Source organism: Netta rufina, assembly GCF_964035555.1.
Source record: "Netta rufina genome assembly, chromosome: 3".
NCBI classification, from domain to species: Eukaryota; Metazoa; Chordata; class Aves; order Anseriformes; family Anatidae; genus Netta; species Netta rufina.
In genome coordinates this window covers 27,726,339-27,746,979 of record NC_140125.1, presented here as the reverse complement: position 1 = coordinate 27,746,979, position 20,641 = coordinate 27,726,339, and the positions used below count along the sequence as shown (strand labels likewise).

At 33.8% G+C, this 20,641-nt stretch overlaps 1 protein-coding gene across 1 annotated transcript in view; it reads right to left on the bottom strand.

Moving 5' to 3' along the window:
• Positions 1-20,641, bottom strand: part of RYR2 (ryanodine receptor 2) — a gene marked incomplete at both ends in the record, with an annotated part of 408,872 nt that overhangs the window by 68,750 nt on the left and 319,481 nt on the right. The window contains 12 exons of the mRNA XM_084285045.1: positions 474-533; positions 1,826-1,996; positions 2,345-2,437; positions 4,092-4,179; positions 4,605-4,845; positions 5,961-6,281; positions 6,901-7,031; positions 8,565-8,646; positions 10,222-10,460; positions 11,404-11,464; positions 16,803-16,852; positions 20,003-20,124. Coding sequence (XP_084141171.1) covers positions 474-533; positions 1,826-1,996; positions 2,345-2,437; positions 4,092-4,179; positions 4,605-4,845; positions 5,961-6,281; positions 6,901-7,031; positions 8,565-8,646; positions 10,222-10,460; positions 11,404-11,464; positions 16,803-16,852; positions 20,003-20,124 — 1,659 coding nt within the window. The remainder of the gene's footprint in view (positions 1-473; positions 534-1,825; positions 1,997-2,344; positions 2,438-4,091; positions 4,180-4,604; positions 4,846-5,960; positions 6,282-6,900; positions 7,032-8,564; positions 8,647-10,221; positions 10,461-11,403; positions 11,465-16,802; positions 16,853-20,002; positions 20,125-20,641) is intronic.

Sequence of the window (20,641 nt, the reverse complement as noted above, 5' to 3'; positions counted from 1 at the left end):
TTCAACTAAAAAAAAAAAATCTATACTTCTTCCAAAATGCTTTCTTTTCTGTGGGCTGCAAAACAGGGACAAAATATAGCCAAGCAGTGATTTTCTACTTTAGAGTATACAAAAGTGGCAGGTTCCCTTTCCCTCTCACTTCAAACAGATATAAGTTAACACTGAGCATTTTTCAAATTCTACCTCAAACAATCAGAAGGTAGAGTTTAAACAGTGATAGACCATGCTCAGCTTCTTATTGATGGTGCTAATTGGCAGGGATTCAAAAGGTCACAGGATATTTTATATAATACATATATAAACACATTAAAAAAACTAATATTTAACCACTGAAATGAAAAAGTTACTTGACAGATGTGAAAAGGGGATTATGAGTTATCCTAAATAACTGATGCAGGCTATCATTATATGAAATGTGACAACAATGAATTGAACAGAAGAAAGGTCATGTTTAAAAACTGCACATAAATTACCTTGCCCTGGAGATGAAGATTACTGCGTATGATGTCTCGTACTTCATCCTCAGTATCTTTCTGTCAACAAATTACAAATTATATAAATTAGGTATAGAAAGTAATTAAGAAAACATATTGTTAATATAAATGTCAAGCTTGGGTTTGGTCCAGATGATGAATAAAACTGACAATGAGGAAGTGAATAAAATTTCTGTGGTAATATATCTTTTTGTGTGAGACCAAAGCTAGCCATATCCAAACTCATAGGAACGAGTTCTGGATACCAACATTCATATTTGTTCACATTAAGTCATTACACTGAATAAAGGTTTGAATTAAAATTATTACTTTACGGATATCTAAGTATATACCCATACAAACACACACGCATACTTTGACCAAATGAAATCAATACCATTAACAGAACTATTTCTTACTTTATAACACAACAGAGAGCATAGCCTTCTCTGATTTGATATCAGCTTCTTTCAGATAACTTTTATTATTTAAAAACATCCAGTTCAGTTGACAGAAGGTCAAATAGCCTGCTAGTTTGTACAAAGCTTCACAGCTTGATGAGGAAGTATATTCCAAATTACAATCACAATGTTGCACTGTGTGTTTATTCCTAGGGAATACTTTTAAAACAGTAAGAACGGGATCCCTACAGAAATTCTTGTACTCACATGGGAAAGATCAAAAAGAATTATTTATGCTACTTGACTGTGAACATAGGAAACAAGTAGTTCTTATATGCATTTCCTAATGAAAGTTTCATAAAATATAACAAACATAATTTAGCATTAAACATTAAGAGAGAGAAATAACTGTTTTTGGTTAAGAATGTCATCTCCATCCATTTACTGATCATTTAGAAAATAAATACGACCAAATTGAAACCTTTTTTTGCCTTGAAAATGAGAACATGTAGATTGCTATTTACCACTGCCACCCATTGTGCCTTTATTCAACAGAATTATAGTCTTGACTATGAATAATAATTCTATATATTCCCACACTGCAACATTAAAATGAAAAAGATTATAGATCAAATAGAATTAATGTGAATGTTCCACTTCTAATGCTAGCCTTAAGTTTTCATTTTCCAGGCTGAAGACTGGAAAATAACAAGGTCAGACATTCCATCTGGGAAGTAGAAAGGCAGAAGAGTGAAGTCCAGCAACACTTCTAGGATACCAGAGTATCTTCTGTTTAGCCCTGCTTATCACGAAATAAAGTTCAGCATTTCCTGAAATTAGCAGATTGCACAGTATGTGTGTCGTGCTGTAAGAACAAAATGGGAAAAAAAAATCAAAGAAATTCATTAGTAAAATATTTATTCCTTCTAGAAGTGCAACAAGTGCACCTACCATGCTGAATCGGTTTTTGGCCAGTGCAATTAGTTCTTGATCTCCAGGGGCACAAATATTTAGGCCAATGGGAAGTAATCTCTTCAGTGCTGCCACAATGAGAGAGGTCTGCATAGAGTACCGGTCACCTTTCCGCTTCATCTTCTTCCTCTCTTGGTCAGAAACTGCTGCCTGCAGCATAAAGCAAAGATGGAAAATAAATTAAAAATGAAATTTAAAAAATATATATCCAATATTAAATAGCATTGTCTCTGGCTCGACAATTTCCTTACTGCCTATACAGCTGCATCACTATAAAACAGAATTGCCTTTTTATCATTGCCAGTATTTTGCATCAATATCTTGAGAATCCACTGTGCTTCTTAAATGACTACCTTTTGCTTTTTTTTCAACAGTGCTTTTTCTTCCCATAAAGGGTTAATAAATATAACAATAAATAAATAAATAGCCATTCTTCTCTGGAGTCTTCCCATCAGCTTCCCCTTTGCAAAGAGAAAAATATAAAAATATTTACACTACCTTGGACATCTTAGATTTGGTGTCACTGATAAGGAAAGACATGTTATTGATTTCATTTTGTACCACAAAGTTCTGCTCCTCCCTTTTGAAATTCTGAAACATAGAAAATCTTAGTCAAAAGTGCTTACAGTATATGAGGAATGTATCCAAACAGATCTTACATAAAAATGTAGATGAAATGGAAATTTATAAAATCCACAAAAAAAACACAAGGACAGAAAAATAGAATGGATGATCAAACAGCCTTGAATTTCAGCTTTATTTATATTAACTGTCTCAGGATTTTTTTTTTTATTTTTTGTTTTCCTATACTATAGTTTCACGTTTCTCTGGTTATAGAATTACAGAATCATGGAATCATTAAGGCTGGAAAAGTCCTCTAAAACCATCTGGTCCAACCATCCCCTTACCACCAACATTACCCACTAAACCATGTCCCTAAGCACTACAGCCAACCTTTCCTTAAACACCCCCAAGAAAAGCAGCCATGATAAAATCTCCTCTACTTCACTATAAAAATATTGCCTTTACATATAAACCATGCATTTCATCTTTACCTTTATAAACCCCAGTATTATTTTGATACAAGTTTGAATAAAAGACTGATCTTATAAGTGTAACTTACAAGTTACACAAGTAACTTGATGATCTAGTGTCTATTTACTGTACAATGAGTTTTCTGCACATGGGAATGTTTATAATAAATCTTACAGTCCAACTGAAGCACAGCTACACAAATAAGAAGGTACCTTGTTCCCAAAACTTGAAAAAAATGAAGTTATGGCAGAAAAGAAATTTGGTATAGACACAGTCCATAACAAGATCCAATATCTGAAATTGTTTAGTTTCTCTCAATTTTGAGTTTTTCCTTCTTTTTGCTCTAGTATTTTCAGGAATCATACTTTACTTTCACTTTTGCACCATCAGTGATGGTGTCTGATTAAGGGGTCTTACTCCAGACCCCTTGGTTTTTGCATATGAACTACAGAAAACAGACTTGAGAACCAAGCATTCTATATTTAGTAGAAGTGGAATTAAGAAGAAATCCTTAACTGGTAAAATTCATCAAATATGAAACAATATCATCTTGGAAAAATATTTTATTTGGAGAACTACTTTAAGATGTATTTTATACTTCCTTGTTCTTAGAACATCAGCTTCCCTTACTAGCTTTCCTTCATACAAGCCAGATACAGACCCAGGCTTAATATTTGAATTTTACACCTTTAACATTTATTAAAGAAATAAAAATCTGCACTGCAACACAAATTAAGTCACTATAAGTTGTGCTGTGCCTTTCCTTCAGAAAACTCTCATTCCACTAGTACTGTTGAGTACCTTTTCAAATGAATTTTTATTGTAATTGCCCTTGAGGCTCAAGTACACAGACTGCAATTTAGGAAAAAGTTTTTTCTTTAAATGAAACAACTAACATAGTTGTTTCAAATAACTATGCTACAAAACACACAACTCCCACAACTAGGCAGACATTTTAAATGTTTTAAACGTCAAACATGAAAGTCATTAATCACAGAAGTGCAGAATCACAGGGGTTGGAAGAGACCTCTGGTGATCATCGAGTCCAACCCCCCTGCCAAAAGCAGGTTCCCTACAGTTGGTTGAGTTAATGCCTTCTCATCTGCAGTTTCACCTCTGTCAGGAAATATGTTTTCCCAAACACAGTCACTTAATAATTGTCCTGATTAAGAAAACTACCTTAAAATATATTTATCAAGGAATTACTTACATGGGACTTTGACCAGTAAATGAAGACTTCAGCCACCATGCGAAACAATTCCTCAGCTTCACTGTTGGGCTCTTTCAGCCATTTTGCCCTAAAATTCAGTAAAAGGGCAGAAATGCTGATTTCAAAAGTAGTTTTCAACATTTTACATGGATGAAAGCCAACAAAACCAACCACGCTTGTTTTTAATCCTTTCTAGTGGCAGTCACTTTTTGATGTCCTATTTCTAAACCCTTAAAATTACATTAATTGTTTTAATCACATTACCCTTTTACATTAATACTAGTTGTAATCCAATATATTTGGATTGGGCCTTTACTTTTTTTTTTCTGTTTGTTTTTCTTCTCCTCTTCTGAAAAAGGCTCCAGCTTCTCCTAAATTGCAAAGCATCAGTTTGATCAACTTTAAGATTGTCAGGTTGAGTAAAGGCTAATTCAGTGCTAGACGTACCAAGGGATAAGATATAGTATCGACAGGACAATTTTAAGATTTATTCACCTGTTCCTCTCCACATACCTGTTATAGTCCACAAATCTAATCAACAAAGGGTAGAAGGCATAGAGGTCCCGTGCCAAAGTGGTGAACTCATCTAGGATGAGCAGTTCAGCCTCCGACATGTCACCTCTGCCTTCTGCTCTTAGATGTTCTTCATCCGATACAACCACTGCTGCTTTTTTCTTTAGCTTATCCATCAGTGGCAGGAAGTGTGTCTTTAAGAGCTGTGGTTTCGCTTTGCTTATGATGGGCTGGGAAAACACTATTTAAGGCAATCAATATTATAATGTACACCTGGCCACAAAATACAAACAAAAAATTTTATCCTTATCCTCCAGCTTGTGTCTTATTTCTAGACTACAGAGTAAAATCCTGCCCCCATTGAAATCAGCATAAGTTTTGCCAAGAATTAAATGCGGTCAGGATTTCATAGTCAATTCACTTTGTAACTATGACGGCAGAAATCACAATGTAACAGATTAAGCTTGCAAGATCATAAACCTTGCCTCTTCACAGGCATTCTGGCAACATACTGGTATTTGCCTGCATAATTTATTGAGCAATGTGGAAGTTTTGTAATAGTATGTATGGGTGGATACATACATAGCTAAATTAGTGCTCACACAAGTTTTATGAGTCACTTTTTCCTCTTCTGCATGTTGTTTATCAACTTGACTGAAGTAGGACTGACAAACAATCTCTAGATATTTGTGAACCTACACATATAACCTGTCTGTGTTTGTTACACACTTTAGTACAATGGAAGGCTTGTGCAGACAGAAATTAAACTGATTCAACCATCCACCAACCAGCCATTTGAGCCATCTGAAATTTGTTAGCCCAAGCTTTTTGCAAATCTACTCATAAAAATGAATATGTGAATTAGAACTTCATCTGGGCCATTACAGCAAAACCATTTGTAACATATCCATAGATTACAAAGAATTTTAGGTAATTACAATTTATCCATAGAACACTTTTCATTAACAGCTCTCAGTAGACTACGAATCCAGACTGCTATCGTAAAATAACTACTACAATAAGCATTGAAAAGTCATAAAAAAGCCTAAATGAAAGACTGAAATCACATTATTGTGATTTCACACATATACAAAATATGTATGTGCATATTCTGGAGGAAAAAGAAATAGTTTAATGTACTTCTTAAATTATTTATTAAGAGATTAAAACACACCACTTATACTACTTTTCCTTTATGCTCAGCAGTTGTAGTTCATCAAATTTGTATTTAAAAACAAGAGTGATATTCTGCTCGACCTTTAACAGGAAAAAAACAGAGTAATTCAGAGTGTATAAATGGATATATATTCTCAATATATTTACATGTTTATTCATCTATTTGCTTTTACATCTTACCTGCTAACCTCTTCATCCAGGCTCCTTCATCAATACCAAGGTTGTTATAGATGATTTTCAGTATGTTACCCAACAGAGTGTTCATGTGCTCTGATGTTAAGGCTGTACAACACATTTCAGCCTTGTCAGGATTGTTTTCTGGCCCATGCTCCCACCAGTGTGACATGTAGCTACATAGCATAGGCAGGATCACTTCCATTATATGTGGCATTTGTGTGTAACGAATGCCAGACTCTGCCAATTCCACAATTTCTTCCATTAGCTTCACCAAGGAAGGAATATTTGGGCAAACCTCTTCTACGCTAGTAGGCAAATTGAGAACTATTAAGAAAAAAAAAGTCCAAAAATCAATAAACAAAGTCATATATGGAAAATAATTATCTCCAGTTGCTATTCTGTCCCCTCTTTTTTTCTTTTTTTTTTCTTTTTTTTTGTTATTTACATTTATACACTTCTAATCAAAGGGGTAAACAAACAAACAACAACAGCAAAAAACAAACAACAACAAAAAAAACATGTTTTCGCACCATTTAGTAAAAACTGGCTACAAACAAGCTTCAATAATAAAGCTTTCTATAATGAAAATAATTCCTTTGTGCAAGGTTCAACTATTAAAGAGTATTTCAGAATTTCTTCCAATATGAGCTTTGCAGTTGAGAAAATATTAATACAATGAAACATATCTCCACATGATTCTACATGATACCAAAGCAATATTTTGAGAACAGTATCTCAAAATTAAAACATTGGTATCTTTAAAAATGTAAAATAATCAGTTTTACCAGACCTTGCCCATTCATTTAGGAAAGAATTGTAATTAAGAGATTAAAAGAAAATTCTTGCACTCTAATCTGCATGCAAAAATACACATTTACTAGGCAAGCAACATTTCTAGAGAAATCTGTTTTTTCATAAACATCATATGAGGTTCTAGAAATACCTGCTCTCTCTCTTGCATTCTTGGTATTGTAAATTGAGTAGATATTATGTTTGTTCAAATGAGTTTCCAAAAAAGCCACTGGAAAGGCACCTGAGAAGGCAGCCAAGCATTCTCCTAGTGCTGATCGTTGCCTGTGAATTAATAAACATCATTAAATACACAAATCTTTGATGAATACACTCTGGGGTAGTTGTAAATCAGCCTTTATTTTACTCTAAGATGTGCTCATCTCAAGCTAGTACTTTATTAGGATCATCATCACAAGAATAAGTAGTAGAAAATGAAGTGCCACAAACTCTAATAATATATGAATTAAATGTTATGACATAAAATGTCAAAGACAGCCTACTTAGTTGGAAGCAAATGAGGAACATTCATGGAAAACACAAAGTCACCATAATAATGGCTTCTGTTGCATTCCTTTCCTCTCAGCTTTACTGACGTTACAGTTTCTGCTATTGTTACTGAATAGACTGATGTATCAAGAGACCAAATATGACTATTATATTTGAATTACAAAAATTTCCTTTTTCTGAGACATAGTAATAAGCAGACGTTAGCCTGGAAAGAAAGCCAAGTCCTTCACAAAATGTTAAATTGCTAATACTGATTAATAACAATTTTTGCACAAAAATACTGCTCTCATCTCTTCGAACATATGCATCTCTTCAAACATATGACAGCATTTATTTGAGGCCCAAAATTTTTAAATGTGTCAAAATTTTAAAAAGCCCATTTCTATGAAGAAGCAGGTGATCACCTGTCACTTCACTTAGGTCCTTCATGTGACATTTAAAACTGTTAGTTTAGATTTCCAATCCAGCGGCCAGAGCAAATTTTAGGAATGTGACAAATGTTTAGCTAAGCAAGTTGAGCCATGCAGATGACAGAACTCCACGAACAAAGCAAACTGTCAAGTTAAAAAAGGCCTCCAAACTCACAGATCAAAAGATTCATCTTTGGTCTTAAGGTTTATCTCATTTTAGGAACTTATTTTCTTTCTTGATCTAGTTTGTTAACTTCATTTTATTAAATCTAACTTCTTTCTCAGTATTATTTTTCCCACTTGCTCCTCCTTCCTTTTTTTTTTTTCTTTTCATTAGGTCATAATCTTTATTAGGCCATAATCTTTTCAGTAGGTCATAATCCAGTTATATATCCATTACATACACATAAAAAAAGCATGCTATGTTGCTTTCCACTTGCAATGTTTGTAGGTAACCATACACAATAATTATCAATTATTATATATACCTTCTATGGGACTACCCACGGGGGCTGGAACTAGATGATCTTTAAGGTCCCTTCCAACTCAAGACATTCTATGATTCTATGAACATATTAGAAATAATTTCAACCGCAGCCTAACTGAATAGCATATCTTTACAGTTCTCCAGCTGGATCTTAAATAAAGCCGTATCTATTGTCAGACTATTTTATCTGTAATTGTTGTTGAATTAATATATTTTGACAAGTGTATAATATAGCATTTTAAGTATAATACAATAAATGCCTCTGGATTCTGCTTAACACCTAAGCACCTTTTTTCTTTCAAGATACACTTCCAACAACCACCTCTTCCTATATTGCTTTCTGGACTGCATATTCATTAAAGTGAGTATAACTGCAAATATTAAATATAGAGGAACATTTCTTCTTCTTACCGTTCTACATAAATACTCTTGCTGGTTCCCAGAGCATACAAACTGGCCAATATTCTGTAACAGGAGACCTGAACATCTTCCACTAAAGAAAAGAAAATGATAGATATGAAGAAAATAACCTCATTACAATTCTTCTGACAATAACTACATAAATGACATCTATCAAAGACAATCAATAGCAACGTCTCTCTAATACAAAAATAATATTCTGACCCTTCAATGCCATACTTTTTAATCAAAACTTCTACTTCGTTCAATACTAAGTTATCAGCTAAGATTACAGTTGTACTTTATCGTACTTAACTAGTGCACTCACTTTCTGAAATTAATTGCATGCCAACTCTTCAATGATACTGTCTAATGGCATAACCTAAGAATTTATTCATTTAATATCTATGTAAAATGTGTCAATGCAACATAGTCTGGCTTTTTACTGCAATGTGATTTTAGTTCTGTTCATCTCCGAGTTCAGTATTTAACAGTAATCTCAGGCACACAACCCACGTTTTTGATCACACCATGGAGTACCCTGTAAACATAGTACTACTCTCAGGTACAAGCACTAGGTCAAGATGCCTGCCATCACAGTAGTACAAATAAGATAATCTTACAAGTAGGCGATTCCAATTGGTAACTTTCTCAGTTTATGAATTCTAAAATTGAGAGTTTGACAACAACATGAGATATGTAGAATAGCTGATTAAGAATATCACATAAGGCTAATTATTCAGTTTCAAAACAGAATATTAGAGAATGAAAAATCACTGAATAAGTGATTTGTAATGAAGCAGTGATATATTTAACACCACAGATGACTTCTTTCTGGATACTATCAAAGACTCTTGAATTTTACAGAAATAATTTAATGAGGAAAGTGCATGTTTACGTCTCAACACATTTAAGTCCATCAATATAAAAGCAAATTATTGCAAACAGTTCTCTAATAATTAAATAATTATTTTGGGGGATTCTAAAAAAAAAAAAAAAAAAGTCTATTCTTCCAGATCCTTCTTTAGGTATTGCTATAGCTAGTTAGCTGTAGAGAAGCAGAATAATTTAATACATCCTTTAATTTAATTTAATACATTTTTTAATAATTTAATAATCCTTTAATACAGACTGGACAACAGAATTCTTGTTGAGTTCCTAAACCACATACGATTAAAATTTTGTGTTGGAGAGTACAAAAGTTTTTCCTGAAAAGATTGGGCTTGGAAAAATAAATTACACAATCTGCTACAATCAGAATCTCTACAGAAATGAAGTCTCACATATATCTTAATATCTTATATCCCTTCTTCAGTACCTATTCTTTCAGTTCTTCAGAAACTCCTTACACTTTTCCTTAGGATCTAAGATGCAGCCACCCACATTCCCTGCTAACTGAAACCGAGTCAAGGGGTAGGTATCACAGTATACCCTACAGGGGTACAACCTCAGGTATAGGCAGGGCAAAGACAAATTAACTTAAATGAACTTTTCATACAGGAACAAAACCACAGTGAATCTACGCCACAGAAACCAAAACTGAGCAGACACAGCTGCTTTAGTATTTACAGAAAGTTCACTAAAACCTGCACACTAGAGAAATTATTAATGCTTACTCTTACTATATGACATTATGGATAGTAGCATGACATGTCTAAATAATACATACATATCAAATCTTCCCCAAACTGGTGCTGTCCAATATGCTCAAATAATGAAGATAGCACTGGCAGGAGAGCCACTGTGGTATAATTAATGATTTGTGTAACTCCCTTGGGCTGGTTTCTGCTGTGTGTAAACTGGCCTTGTTTCAGATTTTCCATTGTTTTCTCCAGATCCTCGGCAGCATTGTCCAAAAAAGCTCTCAGTGCCATCTTAACAGACTCCAGACCAGTTTTCATCACAGTCCTGTATATACCATGCAACGAGAATGAAAGAGAATACTCTATTAAACAAGCCTGGAATAAAGTCTAGTTTTGGCTTATATGAAGTATATAACAAAGATCTGAAGAAAATTCTTTCATCTTTGGGGATTATAAAATCTACTCACAGCAGAACAACCTAATGAAAAAAAAAAAATGTTTTATAAGAAAATAAGGATATTGTATTTGGTACAATCATTGACAATTTGGTACAATCATTTGGTATTATCATTGACAAAATACAGATCATATTAAAGACAGGGATTAATTTGCCTTCAGAGGAAAAATAAAATGAAATAAATAAATAATGAGGAAGAATGAGAAGTCCTGCAATTCATCATTCTTGAAAAAGAGGAGCCAAACTGGGTTTTGGTTGGTTGGGGGATTTTTCTCTTTTTTTTTTTTTTTTTAAAGTCTTCTATAGACTTCACTGTGGCTTAAGTAGCCAACTCAACTTAGAAGTAGCACTGAACTCAACATAAAAGGTGTGAGTTTTTTTCCTCAAATTGGAAACAGAATTAACTTTGCAACAAAGACACTCTGAGACAGGTTCACTGCACCCTATATGCACTTAACTCCTGATTTATTTATTTTTTTATTAGACAGCATAAGCAAAAGAACAAAATATTTCTAATGCTATTGTGGTCTTGAGACTGTCATGTGATGAAAAGCAGATGAGAGTGAAGCCAGCAGTTCCTTGACACCACCACTCTGAACCAAAACTGAAAGCATAAGATAAAAATACTGTTTTTTTAAAAAAAAAAAAAACTTATTTTGTAGCAGAAATTCTTTTCAGCACTATCTTTCTCAAGAACATCTTCCTTAAGTTTTGAAATATTGTAGCCTTACACAGGTTTTCCAAATCTGACTGGATACTGTTCTCTAATAAGTGATTTTCTTTGATCTTCAGAAAATATATTCAGTGTTACCTCGCATCCAAGGTCTGGCCCAGTATGTGAAGACAGTTGACTATTGATGTTGCATCATTTCCTAAATAGGAAGGAAAATTACCAACCAATTAAACTGAGCATTCTTTAAAGCATACCTACACTCTGCCAACCATCTCTGGTTTTAATGAAAGAGTAAATGACATTGCAGAAGAGTAATTCAACTTCTGTGTAATTTTGACAGTCATGTTAAAAAACATGCAGTTTGTTGTCTTAGCCTTGTTTGCACAAATGCACTGACAAGAGGCGGTAAAGCATCTCTCATCAAATAGCTGAGGCAATCAAGAAGGAAGCACTTAAATGTGGGGTTAATTAGAGCTACAGTGTATTGTCTGCTTTTTATTTTAAGTTTTATAAACTTTGTTTTCATTCATTCATGTTTATTTGAACATTTATTTCCCCCCTCTCAGTAAAATGAAAACTGTTTAATTTTCACAAGCTGCTCTTACATACAGTGTCATAAAGAAGTTTAGCTCCCTGATGTTACCAATAGTTTACAAGTACTCATACCAGGATCAAGTGTGGCACTTATGACATATTACGCATCTCCCATTGCAATGACTTTTTTTTCCACACTTAACGTATGTAAAAAAAGAACTTACACACACATCTTGTATGTACATGCACAGCATATGATGTTGCCATATATAAGTCACCTTTTAAATCCAGGGCAAATTTAGGGCAAATACATTTCATCCACAGCTTATTTAATTGATTTTTAAAAAACATAAATTGTTGCAAAAATGAAAATAATTTTTCTTACTTCTTTATACTTCCAAAGTTTCTCAATCAAAAATAAATAAATAAAACAGACAATGCTTAAGACAGACTACTGAAAATACCATAGTCTGCATACAGGGTACTATGCTTTATTAACTGTAGATATTTCACTTGAAAATATCAGCAAACATAGAACTTAAAGTAGTGTGTTTCATTGAAATACAGATTTGAAAAGATAAATTGCAATAATGGAGTGGGAAGTTTATTGCAGCACTTTAAATGCTATTCTGTTACCAAAACTGGGGGGTGGGGGTACTGTTGCATTGCAAACACAGTAGATCAAACAAACCTGAACCACAGTTTCTGTGGCTGCCCCTGGCCATGCGGCCTCACCCTCTTTGCATTGGCACTTTTGTGGTAATGCAACGTAATGACCAGATGACAAAGCTGACATGGCCAAAATGAACCATACCAAAAAAACAAACAAACAAACAAACAAACAAAAAAAAAAAAAAAACTCCACACCTGCTCCTCACCTCCAAAGTTTTCCGTCAGCTCCTTTTTCTGTCAACCCCTATTTTTTCTCCATACTATTTTACTGTCTGGTGACATGAATGCCAGCGTTGGTGAAGAAGAGGGTGAAGAATCATGCTAATGAAAGCAGGGATGGAGTGAAACAATCAAGGCAACCCTGCCTTAGACTGTGGATTGAATTGTCACACAGTGAGTGTATGTGCAGATGCATATATGCTGAAAGCCGCTGTGTACTAAAGAGATGCTCACTCCATTTCCCTGAAAAGTAACCCTGGTGATCTATTTATACCATGTAGATATACGAGCCATATGTTTATGAGGAATCAGGTACTTTCTGAGGTGCAACCAGATGGAAGAGTAAGAATCTAATCCAGTTATTCTGAAAATGAGACAAGATTTAGGCATATCCCCATAGTAGATGCCGCAGTGTTTGTTTTTCCACTGATAATAAAATTTTCATAAATTCTGCTGAGATGTGAAAAATATGTTCTGAAGCAACATTAAAGTACAATGCAAGGTAAGCAATGTCTAAAAGGGCCAACTTCAGTGTCTCACCCCAAAAACAGATTTACATGACTACCTCAATTCAAGGAAGATCAGTAATAGTTATGAATCTGCACCTTATGTTTTTGTATTATTCAGCTTTAAGGTACGATAGCTTTAATGACTGCCCCATGTATTTAAAGTACTATACTTTTCATTTGGAATCATCTAGCTTAAATTTACTGGAAGTTTCTTTGATGACAGAAAACAACTTGCAATTGTGTAGTGACTTGTCAGGATAAATCATTTTGAGAGGTGGGTGTGCATAACTGAATTTTGCCAATTCTGACAGTACAGTGTTTCATGTATTCTGGAAGCTAGCATTGTATATGCAATTTAAAGAGACACTTGCCACTTTTCATTTAATGAAAGGAAAAATGAGGCCAACCAGTTAATCCACTTTAAAAGAAACAGAAAAACATTTTTCTTAGTTCTAAATATACACTGAGTTTGGTAATCTGGAAAAACCTTGCTGTTCAACTGATATATCAGAGGAGAATTCAGAGAGCATAATAAATACAGCACGCTTCATTCAAGTTTTGCCAGTTATATCACTATAACACTAAAAATGACTTTCAAAAATATCATGAAACTTCTTTCCTGTAATGTCTCCTCTTGTTTATAAATTCAGACAGAATTTCTTATAAAAATCTTTAAAAATGCTATTTGCTCTGAAATAGAGGTTTACGTTCAGTGGAAATTCTGTGTCTTGCTTTTGTTTGATGCCATGCATTTAGTTGTTTTCGCTATGATTCTAAAATACACAAAGAAGGGAAAAAAAAAAAAAAAGGTATTCTGAATAATTTACTTTAAAATGCCACCAATACGATCTGTAAAAACTTTTAAATTGAACATTTCAAGACTCAGTTTGCTTCCAACCTGAGTACAGGAGTAAATTTCAGAAGTCCATGTTGTTTTTTTAAACTTGAGTCACAAAACCTGAAATTAGGGGGTTTCTAGTAAAACTGGTTTTATTACTATTGCCAATATTTCCGTGGATATACATATTTTAATTAAATAAAAATATCATTTTTATTAAAAATGTTAGTGATTTTCAGATGCCTGAAAGCTATACATAAGACACTGTGATTGTAGAAATGAATATGTAGTATATAAAATTCCATTCCATCATGAAAAGAGAGCAGATAAGTACAATTCAACAGGATAAAAAGTTAAACAAGCTGTTCTTTAACGTAACTCTTCATACAACTAAATGTTAAAATAAAACAATGGAGACTGGACATATGCAAATGCTAAAACACAGAAGTTCAAGAGGTTTTAAGGTTAAACATACCCCAAGAGCTAACAGAAGTATTAGGTTGATGGGTGGAGCACTGTTCAGCATGTTTTACAAATGCAGTTGATGCCATGAACAGTACAACTGTATTTAGTTATCTGAAGTCCTCTTCTGATTAGTTTCTCTAAGTTCCCAAAATGAGTGAGCAAAAGCAGGCCACTCTTACTATTAGTCTTATTCAGCTAATTTTTGTTTCAGGTTAGGAGGCACTGCATTACTTACATGGAGATTTTGATAGATAGATAGATATATTTTTATTTCTTGCATACATGGAAAGAATGTCTTACCAGAGATTTAACAGCATAAAAAGTGAATCAAGCTAATCAGGCTCTCTAAAATTATTCACTAAAAACTTTAAAATCCAGCCAACTAATAATAATGACCATAAATCAATCTTATTGATGCAGAAATACAGCTCTCAAACAAACAGTAGATTATTGGGGTCAAAATCTACTTTCAAAATGTAAAGAAATAATAATTTCATGCTGAATAACAGACAATCTTAGATATCAGATGCAATTAACTGCTTAAATTCACTCTAGAAGACTTTTATGTTTAATTTCCCATTTTATCAAGACTTACATACAGCTTACACTACAGGACTTTTACTAATGACTTTCACACATGCAGCTGTATCCTCAGAAGTACCATTCAAATTCACAATAAATATAAAACACCTATCTGGAATGTCAATAAGATAGCAAACTCCACACCATCCCAAAAGACTATTATGAAGCAACTCTTGCTCATTTAAGGAACCTCCGAAATGCACAAATAATTAGGCTTCCGCTGTGTTCATAAAGGTTGTCCTCATGAGCATCTTCACCTCTTCTGCATGGGCCTTTGTATTGCTACAAGAAGTACAATTCTTTTGATAGGGTTTTCTAACATGAAATAATTAGCAGACAAGGTAAAGCAAGCTGTAAGGTGACTGACTTGAGTTAGTATGTTCACAGTAACAACCATGCTTTGGAGACCTTGACTCGTAGAAAAAATACAGTATACTTCCCTGTTGGCTTAAAGATTTTGTATTCTCTTAGTTACTGCACACTAGGCAACTTGAGTTAAAAACTAAACCATAGCTGTGGTGAATACTCATCTGAATCCAAGTGATCTAACTTGTACTACTTGAACCCAACCTAAGAACAGAAACTAAGTAAGCTGTGAGAGGTGGAACAGAAAACATCCCTTCTTTAGTACTCTAGAAGTTACATTGACTCAGATTTTGAACTTGAAATGTTACACATTTTAGAGAAGAAAAAAAAAAGAGAGAGAAAAAAAAAAAAAAAAACAGATTCAAAGAGCAACAACTGCAAGTATTACAAAAAAAAAAAAAAAAAAGTATATGTGAACTACTTCATTCCTTGAAGAAATAACCTTGCTTGACACAAAAACCCACTCAGATCATCCCAAAACACAGTTAAAAGCAACAAATAACTTCCACTCTTTCTTCTCAGTTTAATTGTTTTCATGTTTCTGAACACTACAATGTTGCAGCAAATGAATTCCTTTTCTTCAAATTGAATGAAATATGTTGGAGTTGAGTTAGATGCATGTTCTCTTAATCAAATTCTAATCAGCTAATTACCAAATTAGATATGTTCATCGATGCTGGAGTTTGCAATACATCCATCATAGAAGCTATACATGTGTAGGATGTGCTATTTCCTATCATCATGGCTTAAGAAAAAATTTCAGACTAATGACTGTGCCACGCATTACACAGAGTGTTTAAACTTGACACAGATTTCAAATTGACTTAATTTATGTGATTTTCACGTGGTATAAGACAAATACCCAAACCCTGCTAGATTCACATAATAACAGAAAGTTTGTAGACATGCGTATGTGGAGTCAAGCATATCTGGGAATACTTAAGAATTCCACAGAACATTAATAAGCATTTCAGCCTACTGCATATTTTCCTAAATGATTTTCCAATACAATGTGTAGTTATGATACTCCATTTTTCCCAAATGAATTATAAAAAATAAAAAGATGTGTTTATAAATAACTCAGTGACATTTTTTGGTAGAATCATGAAATCCAGATGTTGGTTCAGACACACAAAAAACAAAACAACATCCCCCACCACCACCTGATTACTACAAAAGCTTTTTATTTCAACTAACAAATTATGTGATCTACCAGCCTAAACAATTAGTGGTCTGTGAAGACCATGCATTTCAGCCATGCAGCATGCAACAAAGCAGCACATAACACAATGCAAAAATGGCAAAGAAAACCAAGTGATGGCCATGCTAATATTTGTCAAGGGTCTTCTTACCAAACAGTGAAATCCTATGCCTGACAAGAACTCCAAGTTTGCAGAACAGGCTGAAGACAAAAGAAAAATAAAAGAGAAGAGAAGGAAAAAGAAAAAAAAGGGGGGGAGGGGAGGGAGAAAAAAATAACAGCTGATATATGAGCAGGAAAAGCAACATGATGTCACGCAGAAAGAATCAATTATCTGAGCAGAATGTGGGACAGAGTACTAAAGAAAGAGTTTTTAAGTGCATATCCTTAACAAACATGGTTAAATAAGCACATATTATAATTAAAGAAACAAACAAGAAAAAATAAAAATAAAAGCAAAGCTAATTAATATAAAAGCGTCCTATATGAAAACCCACAGGGAAATTACCATTGAAGCTTTAAGAAGTAATATGTGGTCAGTGTGCTATTCAGGACATCACCGACAATTTGAAAACAAAAGGTAAGGAAATCAGATTAATTGAAGTGTTTGATGGTAGATCTTTAACTAATCCAATTTAGATCTTGTCTTAAACACAGTGAGAATTTCTTTTTAAATATGTTTTTTAAAACATGACAACATGAGAAACAGTGTAACTCAACATGAAAAATAGCTTCTTATATGGTTTTAAACAAACAAAAATGAATACGATCAATGATTTCATTTCATATGTGTAAATTACTTTTTGTACTGATGAGCAGTGTTCCATTCAGAACAATGAAGAATTAAGTTTGTTAGTTCCTAGAAGCAGGACCACACTGTCCTACCCAAATTGACCTGGCCTCCAAATTTAAGAGAGATTAGTTCAATCTTCATGACCAAATTCAGTCTGAGAATTTTCTACAACAGTGACATAAATTTTGGTGTTTTTTGTTGTGCTGCAAAAACCCGCATCTATTAAAATGACATGAACAATACTATGTCATTTTATTAAACTATTTAATTACTAGGCATATGGACCAGTTAACAATCTCTGATATAAAAGCAAAAGACACATAAGCATGTCTGCATAGTTCATGGATGAGATCTGAGCATGTTGTTCCATTGACAAATGAGAGCATGGTGCCAAATGGAAACATTTATGTCCAGAATTGGAACAGCCAGGTTAATGTGGTGTTGAATCTGCCTTATTAGCCAGTGCACAGTGATCCATTACAGCAACTGCTCTGTTTTAGAAAAGAGTCTGGTTGTACATCTTCAGGGATCTCTGTTCACTTATACCATGAAGCAGGCATATACACTTTATATTCTTTTATAAGGATCCTGGTTCATCCAGTCCAACAGGAAAAGTGGGTATATGGTACTGTCATATAAATGTTATATCCATTCCAATGAAGACATTAAGTAGCTCTCAATCTCTCTCTTCTTCTAACACACAAATGTTACTCAACTGACTGTAACATTCAGCAGATGCTATATTTTCACAAAGTCAGACTGAACCTATTATCTCCGCAGTCAATAGTGTAAATTCAGAGAAAAAAAAAAAAAGTCCAAATGTCTAGTACTTAGACTCATGTCCAGAAATAATTCTACATAACTGCAGTAATACAAGGACTTGTAAGATGGTATAATGAAGAAGAAATGCAAAAATTCCAATCCGGACGATGTTGTTTACAAATAAATGGAAGATAACGTCACACTATTTCAGGAAGAGGTCTTACCCATATGTTACCATAAAATTGACCTGAATTTAATACACTTGCTGAACACAAAATATTTATTGCATTTCTTGACAGTCACTGCATTAACAATATGCAGAATACTCTTCCATAGTTCAAAAAATGCAAGCTTATCTTCATCAGAAAAAGCAAGCAGACAGAAACTGCCTTTGGTTTGAAGAAAAGCCTACATAAGAGTCACACACAAACATATCTAAAGGGAAAACTCAACAGAAAATCCAAAATTTAACTTTGAAGAATTCTCTACAAATGAGGGAAAAAAAATATGTTGGGAATCCCTTAAAATGGCTTCAGAAAATGGATCATATAATGCACTTTCCATTAGCTTGACACTCAAGAAATCAGCTGCACAACAGCACTGGCTATAGTTATCATTTATCCAGGTTTCCTTGCCTGTGTTTTATTGTCATTGGCTGCCTCTTCTAGAAGGCACACAACTCAATTGTTTGACAGCAGGTCTGATCATTTTGCTGGGCTAAAAATTCAGAAATCTCATGCATACTACTGGACAGCATATGTGTAGAAGTCCTGAATCCATGCAGCATGTATGCTGATATTTCCATGTTTGACATATTCTAGAAGTGTGGGATTTATTGATGAGGCTTTACTTAACAACTGCTAAAATACTGTTATCTAGGATATTACAGAAAGAAATACAGCAGCTCATAATGGAAAATAATCTAGATGCATGCTCTTTGAAAGGATTTTTTCATTCTTTGAAGAAGACCAGTCAGCCAAACTGCCAGACCAAATCAGTCCATGAAATGACACAAGAGTCGAGGTCATTAGTTACTTATGCTCAATCTTGCTGTTAGAAACTCTGCTCAGTATTCATACAATGGCTGTCTCCCTATAGCAGCAATTCAGTTTTGCCTGTTTTGGTACCTAGTAACAGCCATCCACGATACCTGTACTGTGCAGGCATGCAGCTGGTCTTGTTTTAAACTTGTAGTCCACATTACTAAATTGGAAACATGGGTTTCAATTCAATCAAAAGTGAGATTAAGTGAGAACATCTCTTGGAGAGATGGTCTAATAATGGATAACTTCAGAGAAAAGATCAAGGGGATATTTCTGTCATATTACTACCACTGTCACTATTTAGAAAACTGAAGAGCAGAAAGAATGCCACTCGTTTTATTTTTTACAGGAAGCAGCAATAATGATACTGTCTAAAACTCAGTTATTCATTTTTTTTTTCTTTTAAATATAAAATGTTGCAGGAATAATGGTTTCAGTATATACTTATTTCCAGCAGTGGTAGCTGATACACAATTACACATCTTGTGCAACACACAATGCAACAGATGAATTGTTGCACATAAATTAAGTTCCCTGCATGCAAAAAATCAGCACTGCTGACTTTAAAACATCATATAATTGTAACTCTGAACTCTCTTTTCCATTTTACACAATGAATTTTCTCAATGGGAAAAGGAAGTTAATGTTTGTGTTTGGAAAAAAATGCCTGAAACTTCTCACTTTCCAACAATAAACTGCATTGTTTAAAGACATACACATATGCATATAAATGAAAATTATTTTAAATTTTACCTGGTCACCATTTCCTTCTCCTTATTAGAGGCATGCCCTCCACTGCTGAGAGGTCTACTTGCTGCAGACAAGAAATACAGGCGATGATTTTTGAAATACTGATCAATCAAAGGGAGCACAACCTGCAATTACATCAGAAAGAAGTGGTTATCTCAGGGCTTTTTTTGCTATGTTCTGTATTATGTTTTGTAAGTCACAGCTACAGACAAGATTTCAAATGTGTATTCTGTTTCAAATTCCTAGTATTTTTTTTTAGTGTCTGTCCAGTTCTTATAATTTTTTTCATTATTATTCAAAATACTTAAATTGTCATCAGTTAAGGCAGCAGTTTTTTAAATATATTTTTATTTATTATTTTTTTATATTACCTCTGGGACTTGACCTCTTTTTTTCTTTAGGAGTATAAACCAGAAAATATAATTTAACTTTATCTCACAATTTAATATTTGCCCAATACTACTTACCCAGAAACAACTATTGCTGTTCATGTCTTTCAACATAGGTAGGTTTGAGAATAATTCACCTAGAACTGCCAGCACACTAATGGCATTTAATGTTAATTGCTATCCAGAATTCAAAAAACACCTTCACTGACTTGTCCACAGAAGTTTTCTTATTTACTTCATGTGGTGACCATTA